The sequence below is a fragment of the Podarcis vaucheri genome (genome assembly GCF_965113315.1).
Source record: "Podarcis vaucheri genome assembly, chromosome: 1".
Classification (NCBI taxonomy): Eukaryota; Metazoa; Chordata; class Lepidosauria; order Squamata; family Lacertidae; genus Podarcis; species Podarcis vaucheri.
In genome coordinates this window covers 7,845,537-7,858,726 of record NC_138759.1, presented here as the reverse complement: position 1 = coordinate 7,858,726, position 13,190 = coordinate 7,845,537, and the positions used below count along the sequence as shown (strand labels likewise).

The following is a 13,190-nucleotide window of genomic DNA, read 5'->3' as shown; positions in this document are numbered from 1 at the left end:
GACGTATCACACCCCTGAAATGCTTTTCCTGTCCCTAAGCTTCCTTTAAGCCCAACCATCCCACAATAGAAATAATATAAAAAATAACGTTAAAAAATATTAGATGTGTCCCTCTTCAAAAAGCCAATGCAATTCTGGGCCTCATCAATAGGAGTATAGCATCAAGATCAAGGGAAGTAATAGTGCCACTGTATTCTGCTCTGGTCAGACCTCACCTGGAGTACTGTGTCCAGTTCTGGGCACCACAGTTCAAGAAGGACACTGACAAACTGGAACGTGTCCAGAGGAGGGCAAGCAAAATGGTCAAAGGCCTGGAAACGATGCCTTATGAGGAACGGCTAAGGGAGCTGGGCATGTTTAGCCTGGAGAAGAGGAGGTTAAGGGGTGATATGATAGCCATGTTCAAATATATAAAAGGATGTCACATAGAGGAGGGAGAAGGGTTGTTTTCTGCTGCTCCAGAGAAGCGGACACGGAGCAATGGATCCAAACTACAAGAAAGAAGATTCCACCTAAACATTAGGAAGAACTTCCTGACAGTAAGAGCTGTTCGACAGTGGAATTTGCTGCCAAGGAGTGTGGTGGAGTCTCCTACTTTGGAGGTCTTTAAGCAGAGGCTTGACAACCATATGTCAGGAGTGCTCTGATGGTGTTTCCTGCTTGGCAGGGGGTTGGACTCGATGGCCCTTGTGGTCTCTTCCAACTCTATGATTCTATGATTCAAGCTAATTTAAACACACATAGCACACATTCCTAGTCATGAGTAGTGTAGTTGGGTTGAGGCATGGCTAAACCAGGCCCTCATTGAAGCCTGCCTTGTGCCAATAGGAACCCCCCCCCAAAAAAAAAATCATGCAGTCATAGGCAGGCAGCAAAAAACCCCTGAAGGAGCGTCTCCACCCCCATCGTTCAGCCCGGACACTGAGGTCCAGCGCCAAGGGCCTTCTGGTGGTTCCCTCATTGCGAGAAGTGAGGTTACAGGGAACCAGACAGAGGGCCTTCTCAGTAGTGGCGCCCGCCCTGTGGAACACCCTCCCACCAGATGTCAAGGAAATAAGCAGCTATCTTCTCTTTAAAAGACATCTGAAGGCAGCCCTGTTCAGCTTGGTGGAGCAGAAGTTGCCTAGCCTGGTGTACTAGATCCCTCATTCCACCACAGTTGCTAGAGGAGATCTGCCTCCACTCTCAGAGGCAATATCCTGGGGTTCACATGGGGAGAACCTTGTTGGACCCAGGTCCTGGCTGGCCACTCTGGGAGCAGGATTCTGGACCCGATATACCTGTGGCCTGGTCGAGCAGAACTCCTCTCAGGTTCTTATAAGAAGCCGGTGTAGAGTAGCAGGAAATGCCCTTGCCCTGGGTTCAGGAGCAGGTGGGTGAAATGCAACAGATGCCAGAGAAAAAGGGATCCTCTCCGCCCAACAGTTGCTAATTTCGGGAGTCAATATGGCAGGGGGAGTAAAGCCTTCTAGCAGAATGGCTGAGGAAAGCATAGAAATGATTCAATTTGACTTACTTCATTAAGATGCTCCTTTGTTTGCTCTCTTTAAAATGCAACATTTTTGACGCCGACAAAAAAAGTTAGTCCTCTAGTCTGCCTCGTGGTCCAGCCAACGCAGCGCGAATTGGAGCAGGACTTTCACCTTCTCTTGGAAGCCACCTGCAGTTTGGTAGGAGGGTGAACGTCGGACGCTACCTTCACATTGAGTCAGATCATTGGTCTTCCTAGCCCAGCGCTGTTTACCTTAACTGGCTGAGCTCTCCAGATTCTCAGTCAAGTGGGTCCTTTTGTAATCGAAGCTACTAGGGATTCAACCTGAGACCATGGCTGGATCTACACAGATATAAAAAAACGCTATAAAAACCTTATTGGAAAAATTAGCTCCCAATGCAATTTACCATTGGCTTCAGATTGCAGCTCCACATCGCCCTCTGGTGTCACATTTGTGTAACGCATTTATAACGTAATAATTGACCTGTGTAGCGGAGTCCCTTCTGTATGCAAAGGATCCCTTCTGTTTCTGAGCTATGCACCCTCCCTAGGCTGATGGCCTTGACTGCTGCAGGTGACGCTGAATTGCTGTTGATTTCTGGGTTATGCAGGTGAATTAAAGCTTGGTTGGTCCCAGGATGCGTGTGTGTGTATTGCTCACTTTTGAATACTCCTCCTCCTCCTCCTCCTTCCTCACAAATGCAGTCAAAGGGGGGGGGGGAGGGTTCCTAGTAGTAATGCTGTAGGCAGAACCAGGAAATAGAATGGCAGGACATTGGGGAAGAACTAGCTTTTTTCCCTCTTTTTGCTTTTGAACCCCCCCCCCCGACAAATTCTCTTTCCCTTTTTAACATCACACTTGGTGTGGTTTTTTTTTTGCTAGCGTGCCTCATCTTAATTGACCACCCAAATCATTTTGCAGTAACCTGCGCTTAAATGCAAGCGCTCTCTCGCTCTCTGAAGTGAAAGCAAGACACCGTTTGATTATTGGCTGAACTGAAACCATATCTTTCTAAAAACGATTAGGACCTTCGAGAGAAAAACTGGAAAGCCATGGAAGCATTGGCCTCAACTGAAAAATTGCTGCAGGACAAAGTGAACAAGACTGCTAAGGTTGTAATACTAACTGCTAGAAACAACTGCATTGAAACTAGAAGTGATTCGGCAGCCGCCTTTTAGAATCAAATGGAAGCATTTAGCTTTTACTGCAATTTTAAATACACTCTGTTCTGAATGCTCTCTCTTTCTCTCTCTCTCTCATACTGCACTTTCCACCTCTGCTTCTGCATGTCATCTTAAACCTTCTCTTTATGTTATGTCCCCCTCCCCTTTTGATTTGTGAGCATGCTGTCTGCTCTGGTTTTGCTTGGAACAGTTGCTAGAGCTATAGGGCTGTGTTCTCCCTCTCTCCGCCCCCCTGGAGTTGGGAATCAAACCTGCCAGTATCTTGTTGGCCACCCAAACATCCTCTCACTTTTGTGCCCAATGAAACCTGTCCATCATGTAAGGACTGTCACACTTGGTGCCCTTAAAAGAATGTTGAAATTAAACACGCAGGCCATGATTCAAGCTGATTTAAAAAAACCAAAACTAAAAACTTTCCCTATTTATTTTGACAGAAGAATGAAGCACAAGCTGCAAACCCTCTCACTTCATTGGTCTTAGCTGTGCATTTTGGAGCGTTTCCTTACAGGCCTGCAAGGGCTGCTTTTGCTTTTCATGCACACAGTCCTTGAAATGGCTAAGATTTGGAAGCGTTCAAGCCGGGCTGGGATTGCAATGAAATTGGGATACCTGCTGCTGCCACGGCATCTCCTAGTGAAGTGTCATTGGCCCACTATAATTTTTGCAGACGAAAGGAAACAGCATAAACGAAGCGTATGGATAGGTTAAACAAAATTCTAAATGGCAAAATAGCCTCAAATGTGGACTATGGTGTGAAGTTTTGACTATGGTGTGAATTTAGATGCGGCAACCCGGATCTGGCAAGTTAAGGGAAAATTCTAAATTTAAAAAAGTTAAGTGTTTAATATAAATGAACAAATTACACAAACTGGGGGAAATGCTTATCAGTGGTCTACAAGGAGTAAATATTGACACACAGACAGCTAATGGTGTGCCAGTTTTGAGTTGTATCCAGTGAGGTTCTACTGCCACGACAGCACTTCTGTTTTCTCTCTTTTCCCTGTATACCCCCCAAAATCCACTCTAGAGGGTCCTTAACCTTCCAGAGCTAATTTTGAGGGTGCACAGTGGTCTGGGGTAAACTAAAAAGAGAGAGGAAGAACTAGAGTGATGGGATACAACCCATTATATGGTGTTATATGAACAGATTATAAGGTCTGCTGGTATTATTATTCTGTTTCAGCTTACGTATTTTCTTCATTTTAAGTGCTGTTTTGTGATCTAGGACTCCTAGCTTAAATCTCGTCAGATTCAGGTTGCTGCATCTTAATTCTCACTATGGTTAAAACTTCACTCAGTCCCAATTTAAGGTGCATGTTGACTTGGGGGGGGGTTTAAAACCTAAAATCTACCCTCCACAGGGTTCAGTAACTTACAAATACCTGATTTTTTAAAATAATAAATCTGAGAAATGTGAAATCTTTTAAAATGCTTAAGAGAAGCAGGTATGTAGTTTAAACTACACAAATAAAAATAGCCACTTTCTCCTGCCCCTGTCTTCCAGCCCCTTACATTTGCAGCCCTTTATGCACATGAAATCTTTCCCCCCAGCCAAACTGACAATTCACTTCCCTGACAGAAGCGCTACTATTTAAGCTTATAGTAAAAATCATATCTTATATTTTTTTAAAAAACTAACTGAAAAAACGTAATATAATTGTATCATCCACTTACTGAAATTACACAGAATTTGGATAGGATATGAAAGCAATTTAGCTGAAGAATAAGCTGCTTTGGGGCATGGGGCTGTAGAATCTCCCTCCTGGAAGTGTTTCAAGAAAGGGTTTTCCACTGGTGTTTGCTGCAATGCTCTACAGGGCCAGGAGTTTGAACTACGACAGCGGACTTGAACGATCTGCCTGCTCCATTGGAGTTCCTTCAGGCTTTGACTCAGCAACTTTTGTGAAGAGCCCCAACTTCCCCTCCCCCAACAAACAAATTTAAATAAAAGAAAATTGCAGTGGAGATGGTTTCAACCTCTGGCAAATCTTGGGGGAAATGAAGTTCATTGCTTTATAGAACCTATATATTTAGACTCCTCTACCCTGGCCTCAAAGACTGAGGATTTTTTGCCGGGGGTCTCCCCCCCCCCCCCCAGTTTATCCACAGACCTATACCTCCACAACAGGTTAAATTCTTACTACTGAAACTAGAAGGGCAATAAAGCAAAGGGGGTTTCTGCCCTGTCTCGGAGGGCAGTCTGCAGTCATGGGGAAGGGGTGCATACAAGATTCCCTTGTCGCCTTGATCATTGGAGGCCGTGAGCATTCACGCTTGCTGGATCGATGATGGTGAGAGGAAAACGCTGCCCAGCTCTATCAATTGGTTTCCGTTTTGCTCTGTATTCTGGGGAGAGAAAAGGCATGGTGTGGGTGGAGATTGCCTCTTGAGGAATGTTCCGTAGCGTTTTTGAAAGGGGCAAACCTTTCCAAAGTCCTTAAATCAGGGCTCGGAAACCTGTGGTCCTCCCAGACATTGCCAGGCTCTGAGCTCCCCTGCCCAGCTGGCATGGCAAAAGGTCAAGGGTTAAGAGGAGCTAGAGTCCAGCAACTTCTGAAGCGCCACAGGTTCCCAACACCTGTCTTAAAACTCCTGTATTTAAGAGGCTGTGCCTTTCCTAAAGTCCCATCGTTGGGAGAGACATCTCTGGTTTGCCAAAATTTCTTCCTGGTCTGATTCTTGGGGGGGGGGGAGTTTGATTGTGAGCAGCTAGATCAGCAAAGGGGAACTGAGATCATCTCCAGGCGATGATGCACTACACTTGTGATTGGGTTTTGCACTGTATTGTGCTCCCAGACATGCAGAAAGCACCCCAGCAGCCAGATGGGTGTCCTGGGATCTGCTGTAGGCTTTGAGAACCCTGGACTAAATAAGTCTCAAGAACATGTCCTGAGATGGGCTTCATATACGGCAAATGGTGAAGGGTCCGTTGCAACAAGAGATGCTTGAGTGAACTAGCTACCTGCCCCAACGCCCCTAGGCGAATGCTTAGTGCACTGTAAAAATACTTAGTTATAGAGATGTAGAATGGCTGCCTTGCATTCTCTCCCAGGATGCAAGAGCCAAAGGGAATACAGTGGTGCCCCGCAAGATGAATGCCTCGCAAGACGGAAAACTCGCTAGACGAAAGAGTTTTCCGTTTTGGAGGTGCTTCGCAAAACGAATTTCCTATGGGCTTGCTTTGCAAGATGACAATGTCTTGCGAGTTCCTGCTGGTTTTTTTCCTCCCCCCCCCTTTTCCTAAGCCGCTTATCAGCTGATCCATTCAGCAGATAAGCCGCTAAAAGCCGCTAATAGCGCTAATCCGCTAATCCTTCAATGGGCTTGCTTTGCAAGACGAAAAAACCGCTAGAAAAAGAGAATCACAGAATGGATTCTTTTCGTCTTGCGAGGCACCACTGTAATGGGCAGTACATACATGCATATCCATCATTTGATGACTTGGGACACCCGAAGGTACCATCTCCCAACAGAGATCAGTACTTTTTCATAGTTCTTACCTGGGGTCACCGCAAAGGAAGGAACTCTTTTAGTGGAGATGATTCACACGCTCAGCTGAGATTCAAGTGATAGGAAATCAAGGGGAGTGCATGCATGTGTGAACTAGCCCTAACTCCTTCCGTTTGACATGTAACTCTCCGCTTACAAAGTGAGCTTTCCAGATGGCAGTTTTAGTTGCTGCACAGTGTTGAAACGAGTTTCCATCCCCTGTTGACAGAAAGGGGATAAAATGGGGATATGGGAAAAGCACACCCACAAGAAATCTCACTTTGATGCCCACTTCAGTACAGAACACTGTTTTCTTGTGATGGCTTAATGGCCAGGAAAATAATTACTTGGGCCTTTCAGAATTTGCAGTCCATATTACTTCCATGGCCTAATTCAAATGGAAATCAAGGATCAAGGCCAGAACTTCAGACTGTATTATTTTGAGTGTGTATTCACTGGAGATGGGGGAAGCACCATGTATTTGAAAGTCAAGGCCAACAAAAGGATGAGCAATATAAGCGGGAGGGGGAAGGTGGTGACCCTCAGAAAATTTCTAGGAAAAAACCCGTTATAGTGTGTGGAGGGGGGGCATATACCACAGAATAACTTGACAGTCATCGCCCCTTGATAAAGATTTCATCAAAATGTGTTGGGCTTTGTAATGATATTTCTTCCTGGCGCCTCTTTGAGGAATGCTTCAAAAGTGAAGAGCAGGAACCTGTGATCTGGGCCTCTAAGAGTGTGGGTTGACATAGCTGCCAACCCCCCCGTGCCCCTCACCCCGCCGTGCCCGCATTCTGCCTCCCCAAACCCCTTAAGGGAGGGAAAGAAATGAACAGACTCTGCGGAGGCTTCTTTTGAGAACTTGTTGAAAGTACAAAACGACACGAAGGCCGAGCCCTGAAGCGGTTTCTGCGGTGTTAATGCAAGGGTCGATGGGTGAAACTGTTTCTGGCCCCTCGGAAACAGTAGCGCTCAATTAGGCAAGGAACATTTAGGCCAAGGAAGGAAATTTTTATCTTGCCATCTGGTGGAAATTTTGCATTGACTTGGCCCTTCCTCCTTTGTCAATCCAGGAGAGGCAGCAGTATGTGGAGGCTGTTGAAGCAGAGACGAGAAGCACACTGCAGAAGCTGTTCCCCATAGTGTCTCTTCCTTCCACCTTGGTAAGATGTGCCACACTTCTGTGCTTCTCCAGCTGCCAGCTGGCGACAGTGGAAGCAAAGCTGTTCTCTTTGTAGATGCTGCTGAAGAGTGGAGTGACTGGGCTTCCTGGCTCAGAGCTTCTGGTGTGCACCTCCAGGGGCTCCTGCTAATCAATCTGTTTTGCGCTACTTGCTTTTATGATCTCACGGCATTGCGCATTTAAAGGCTGCTTAGTTTTGTATCCCTGTTTTATGCGCAAGACTCCAAGCAAATGGGTGGCGTTTCCTTATCTCTTCCATGCAAGCGTAAGAGCTGAATCGGACATTGGTGGATGGTCTAACTTGGGCTGTAGTTCAGTGGTAGAGCAACTGAAGGTCTGGGTTCAATCCTTGGCATCTCAAGATGGATCTGGTCTTGAAGAGCCACTGCCAATCAGTGTGGACAATACTGAGCTAGATGGACCTAGTGGTCTGACTCAGTATAAGGAAGCTTTCTGTGTTCTGCTCTCCCGGAAAGTCAGGCAGAGACTGAACACCTGAACAGTCTTCTTTGGCGATCACTTGTAGCCAAGTAAGATTGTCTTCCATGAACACAGTCTTCACAGTGAGTCTGTAAGTGACCGTGGAGGCCAGTTCTGGATCTACAGCTCCTTCCACAGTGGGAACATAGGCTTCTAGGCAGAAGTTGATCGTGGTGAGGGCTTGCCAAGCGTGCCTTCCTCTTAGCACGTTTATCCCTTGCATCCTGAGTTCGAGTGTCTTCAAAGCCCATGACACCTTTGGTAAAGGCTGTTCTCCAACTGGAGCTCTCGCAGGCCAGTGTTTCCCAGTTATCAATGTTATCTGCCTCTTCCAGATACTGTGTCTGGATGGAGGGTAGGGAGTGTGAGTAGAAACCAGCCTAGCTTACAGAGGTAAATTTTACACCCAGATGGAAGGGCAGCTCTAGCTAGCTGGTTTTCGTTATTCTCGGGATACCAAAAAGATTATCCTCTCTTGCACAGAGCCACAGCGACTGGATGCGTGGGTTTGAAAAGGCAGTAAGAGAACATACAAAAGATACATCTCGACCAGAGGAAATTAAGGTTGGTATAAGTGGTGTGTGTTTTAAAAAGCCTTAAAGGAAGCTCTGCTTAGGTGAGCCAAAATTAATCTTAAATTTGCCATATACAGTCATACCTTGGATCCCGAACACCTTGCGAGTTGAACGTTTTGGCTCCCAAACGCCAAAAACCTGGAAGTGAGTATTCCGGTTTGCAAACGTTCTTTGGAACCCAAACGTCCGACATGGCTCCCGCAGGTTCCAATTGGCTGCAGGAGCTTCCTGCAGCCAGTTGGAAGCCGTGCCTTGGATTCCGAATGTTTTGGAAGTGGAACGGACTTCAGAACGGATTCCGTTCAACTTCCAAAGTACAACTGTAATGGGAAACTCCCTGGCTGATTTAACAGTAGCTTCAGCTCTGTTTATGCTTCAGGAATTCTGGACGATGCATCTCTACAAAAGTGACCATTTAGTAACAAATAGGGAAACTGGTTCCCTCCTGAAGGTCTCCTCAAAATTAAAACCTACTTTGGAGTGTGATACTGTTGCTGTTTAAAAGTAGCTCAGTTGGTTAGAGCACGGTGCTGATAACGCCAAGGTTGCAGGTTCAATTCCCCATATGGGACAGCTGCATATTGAGGTTGGATTAGATGATCCCCAGGGTCACTTCCAAACTCTGATTGTATGATGAGGGTTTTGCACAACCAGCAGCTGCTGAATCTGGAGACCTCCTCAGACTCCTGCACCTTCAATCCTGGCTGCTGACCTGAAGGGATCACGAGAAGCAAGAGAAGCTCTTTTAGATAGCAGAAAGGATATGGCTAATACAGGAACAAGCGCACAGACCTGTTCTTGCCTTTGCTGGAATAAGCCTGGAAATTGGAGGGAGGTTGTAGGTGGCTGAAGAGGGGAGGTGGGGAGGGCAAATGTTCCATGCATGAATTTTGTTGGGTTTAACTTAGCTTAGGATCCAAGCCATCGATCCTCCCTCACCCCAGGCCAATAAGAGCAAACTGGTTGCTCTTTCTTGCCAACCTGCAAGATAGCTATATGAGATTTATTTTTTCCCTTCACAGGCCATGGAGCAGAAGTTGAAGGAGGCAGAGGAGATGCATGTCATGTTGCAGCAGGAGTGCGAGAAGTATAAAGCGGTCCTTGCAGAGACGGTAGGAGTGTGTCCTGTGAAATTTACACACACACACCCCACAATTTTCCTATGGGTGTTTGGTAACTGAAATTCTGTGTTGCTAGGAGGGAATCTTGCAAAGACTACAGAGGAGCGTGGAAGAGGAGGAGAGCAAATGGAAAATAAAAATCGAAGAATTGCAGAAGGAACTTCAACAGGTACTGTGGGGGAGCTTCTGCTCCCAGAGCTTCGCTCTTGAGTTTCTCCTCTCTGCCCCTCTAACCTCTGGGGGTGCTCCATTTCCAGCACCAAGGGGCAGATTTTGGGGGAACACTGTCTAAAACTCTGCTCAGGATTAGAAGATTGCTCCACTGGCTGCTCCACTTCATGTAATTTTATCTGTGTATAAAATGTGAAGCTTTTCAGTATAACGGAACAAAAGTAGAAATGCAGTTTGAAACATCAGTGCAACCCCCAATATGAAGAGGATGAGATAGGTAGTGATGGCTCATTTGTCATCGACACGAAATAAGAGACTGTTGTGTCATCCGCCCAGTCCTGTGGAGTGCTCTGCTAATAGAGATTGAGCAGGGACCTTCTGTTTCAGCTTTTAAAAGCTTTCCGAAAATGTTTCTATGCCAAAAGGCACATGCCAGCAATTAGGAATACCTGTTTCCATAATGGTTATGGATAGCTGAGGGTCTCTAGTTTTCCTTTTTTATGTGTGTTTTTATTATATATATATAGATACCCTAATGGATCAGCAGCTTGAGGCAAGTTCACTGACGATGCTCATAGCATGTCATTATACTGGAATCAAAACAATGGCTTGTGGTTCTTTCCACCAGTGGAGGCAGGGAAGGCGTTCCTTAGATCAGGTGTGGGGAAACTTTGGCCCTCCAGATGTTGCTGAACTGCAACTTCCATTTTCCCTGGCCATGGGCCAGGCTTGCCAGGGGTGAGGGAATTGAAGTTCAGCAACATCTGGCAGCCCAAAGGTTCCCCACGGCTGCCTTAGATGCAGAGAACATGCTTTGGATGTGAACAGTTCAAGGTTTAGTCTCTGTCATCTCAGTTTCAAAGATCCTATGCTAGAGCCCGGGGACGCGGGTGGCGCTGTGGGTTAAACCACAGAGCCTAGGACTTGCTGATCAGGAGGTCGGTAGTTCGAATCCCCGCGACGGGGTGAGCTCCCATTGCTCGGTCCCTGCTCCTGCCAACCTAGCAGTTCAAAAGCACGTCAAAGTGCAAGTAGATAAATAGGTACCTCTCTGACAGGAAGGTAAACGGCGTTTCCGTGCGCTGCTCTGGTTCGCCAGAAGCGGTTTAGTCATGCTGGCCACGTGACCTGGAAGCTGTACGCCGGCTCCCTCGGCCAATAAAGCGAGATGAGCGCTGCAACCCCAGAGTCGGTCACGACTGGACCTAATGGTCAGGGGTCCTATGCTAGAGCCCATGTCTATCAGGACTGTGTGGTGGGGCTTCTGTTCCCAGCTAGAGGAGACAGTTCCAGGCTGGTGGGGCTGAATGTTCTGATTTGAGGAGCCTCATATATGGCCCGAGTTAGTTAGTTGCAAGCAAGGGTCAGTCATGTCTCCTGAAAATAGCATACTGAAGTAATCAGCCTCTTGTACATTAGCTGGAAAATCTGTGATCGTGTATAAAAATAGCAGCACATTCTCGAAGTAATATCAGGGGGCTTAATCCTGTTTTTGAAAAGCAAAAAGGGAAAACGCACCACCAGTGTTGTACTTCTGTGGCTTTCATCAAAATAAATTAATCTCTCTAAGATGATTCGGATTATGCATCCAGCAAGTGCTTACTGAAGCAGACTTGATGCAAATGGGGAGAATGTCTGCGCAGCCCCACCCGCTGGCAGCAGGCGACCAGCAGTATTTCATTGTTAACTGGGAAAGACCATCTGCCACTGCATCTCTACCTTCCGCGGAGTTAAATGATCTGGATTTAGTAATCTCTGGTTCACGGATGGGAGCTGTCTTTGCCACCTAGATGAAGGAGGTTTGTTAGCCCTCTCTGGTGTTCAGAGTGCTATGCATAACATTGGTAGCGACCTTTGTGGGTCACAAAGGCCAAAGAAATGAAAAACAACGGGTAGTAGCCAATGGACGCTTCCTGTCAGTGCAAGGATTTCCACTTGGGGCTTCCCTCCTCCTCCTTTCCCCGTATGCTGCAAAGGGTTGGGGGAGTCCCTGGAACCTATTTAGGAAAGCGAGGAGAGTGCTACTGCACAAGTGAAAATCTCTGCACGGACAAAAGATTGGGAGGCCATCTAATTATTCACAATTTGCAGAGTGTAGATGGGAGAAACGTCTTCCTCTCCTGTAGCGTAGGAACTCTGTGTCGCTTGGCAGAATTGATTGGAAGGAGATTCAGAACAGGCAAAAGGAAGCTTTTCTCATAACAGTAATTGTGAACAGCCACAGCAACCTGAAGCCAGTTGGAGTCTTGCAAAATCAGCAGCCCCTGATCATCCATTTCACAGTCTTGAAGAGTAAGATGTTTGTCATTTAAATAATAATAATAGTGTTTATATTTTGTCTGATTGCAGATGCGCTCATCGGTCGCTCCTTTGGAGCAGGCGGTAGAAAGATTAAAGGAAGAAGTCAAAGAAGTTGATTCTGTATGTTTCGTTTAATCTGTACATGAAGGGTTACTTCATCCCAAACCTTCTTGGGGTGTTTGTGTAAAACTGGCCCAGTTCAGACATAATGATCCCAGTTTGAGAAACTGGACTTGGAATGAGCAGTGTGCCCACATGGTGCTCCTTGCCCTGACCCCTCCCTCACCTCATGCACCTGTCTTGGGCATCTGGACTTGGGGCCCATAGGAGTGGTCAACGTATTTTTATTTAAAAGCTAATTTTTAAAATGACAAATTTTGGGGGCAGGAAGCCAAATCTTTCCATACTGGCCATGGGTTAGTCACCCCCAGCCACAGATTAAATTGCAGCCGTTTTGTCTAGAACTTTTGAACGTAGCCGTTATGATTTAAACGCTAGTTGCTAAACACCTAGTTTTAAGTTGCCGTGGCTGGGTTTTTCAATTCATGCCCATTGAACCACCAAGGACATTACTGAAAGATAGGTCAGATCAGGGTATGAAATCTGACTAGCATTTCAGGAATTGGTGAAGCTGGTGATTAATGCAGTTTATGGTTAGCGCTGGAAGAATGACTTTCAGCTTGGTGGTAACAGATGAAAATGTCTGGAAGCAGAGCGGACACCTTAATAGGTTTCATGACTTCTTTCCTTTTTTTGCAGCTTAAGAAGGAACGAGAACATCTGGAACATGAACTGGAGAAGGCAGAAATAGAGCGATCAACGTATGTTTCAGAAGTCCGGGAGGTAAGCTGCCTGTCCAAATGCAGCTGTTATTTTTGCTCTCTGTTGCACTCAGCGCATGGCTCTGGTTGGCCCAAAGACGAAATGCTTGCTCTCCCCCGGGGCGTTTGCTGTGTGTGACTTCTAACCACGGAGCCAGAACAGGGGGGAAGGGGGTGGCTGAAGGAGATGCGTCTTAAAGCCTCTGAAAACTTCATTTCAGCTCAAAGATCTGTTGACTGAATTGCAGAAAAAACTTGATGACTCATATTCTGAAGCAGTAAGGCAGAATGAAGAGTTAAATTTGGTAAGAGGCCTGTCCTCCTCCCTCCGCTGAATACAACTTACTCCAAAGCAGAGGGAACCTTTCT

At 46.3% G+C, this 13,190-nt stretch overlaps 1 protein-coding gene and 1 long non-coding RNA gene across 6 annotated transcripts in view; one reads left to right on the top strand and one right to left on the bottom strand.

Moving 5' to 3' along the window:
- KTN1 (kinectin 1) overlaps positions 1 to 13,190 on the top strand; it is a 76,423-nt gene that overhangs the window by 53,583 nt on the left and 9,650 nt on the right. For 2 of the 5 annotated variants that reach the window (XM_082216607.1, XM_082216606.1), the window contains 8 exons: positions 2,519 to 2,605; positions 7,243 to 7,332; positions 8,316 to 8,396; positions 9,430 to 9,519; positions 9,605 to 9,697; positions 12,049 to 12,120; positions 12,760 to 12,843; positions 13,043 to 13,126. In XM_082216607.1, coding sequence (XP_082072733.1) covers positions 2,519 to 2,605; positions 7,243 to 7,332; positions 8,316 to 8,396; positions 9,430 to 9,519; positions 9,605 to 9,697; positions 12,049 to 12,120; positions 12,760 to 12,843; positions 13,043 to 13,126 — 681 coding nt within the window. The remainder of the gene's footprint in view (positions 1 to 2,518; positions 2,606 to 7,242; positions 7,333 to 8,315; positions 8,397 to 9,429; positions 9,520 to 9,604; positions 9,698 to 12,048; positions 12,121 to 12,759; positions 12,844 to 13,042; positions 13,127 to 13,190) is intronic. The other 3 variants (XM_082216609.1, XM_082216608.1, XM_082216610.1) reach the window with 3 other exon arrangements.
- LOC309531295 overlaps positions 10,445 to 13,190 on the bottom strand; it is a 49,243-nt gene continuing 46,497 nt past the window's right edge. Inside the window, exon 2 of the long non-coding RNA XR_014219201.1 lies at positions 10,445 to 10,920. This is a non-coding gene — a long non-coding RNA (uncharacterized lncRNA). The remainder of the gene's footprint in view (positions 10,921 to 13,190) is intronic.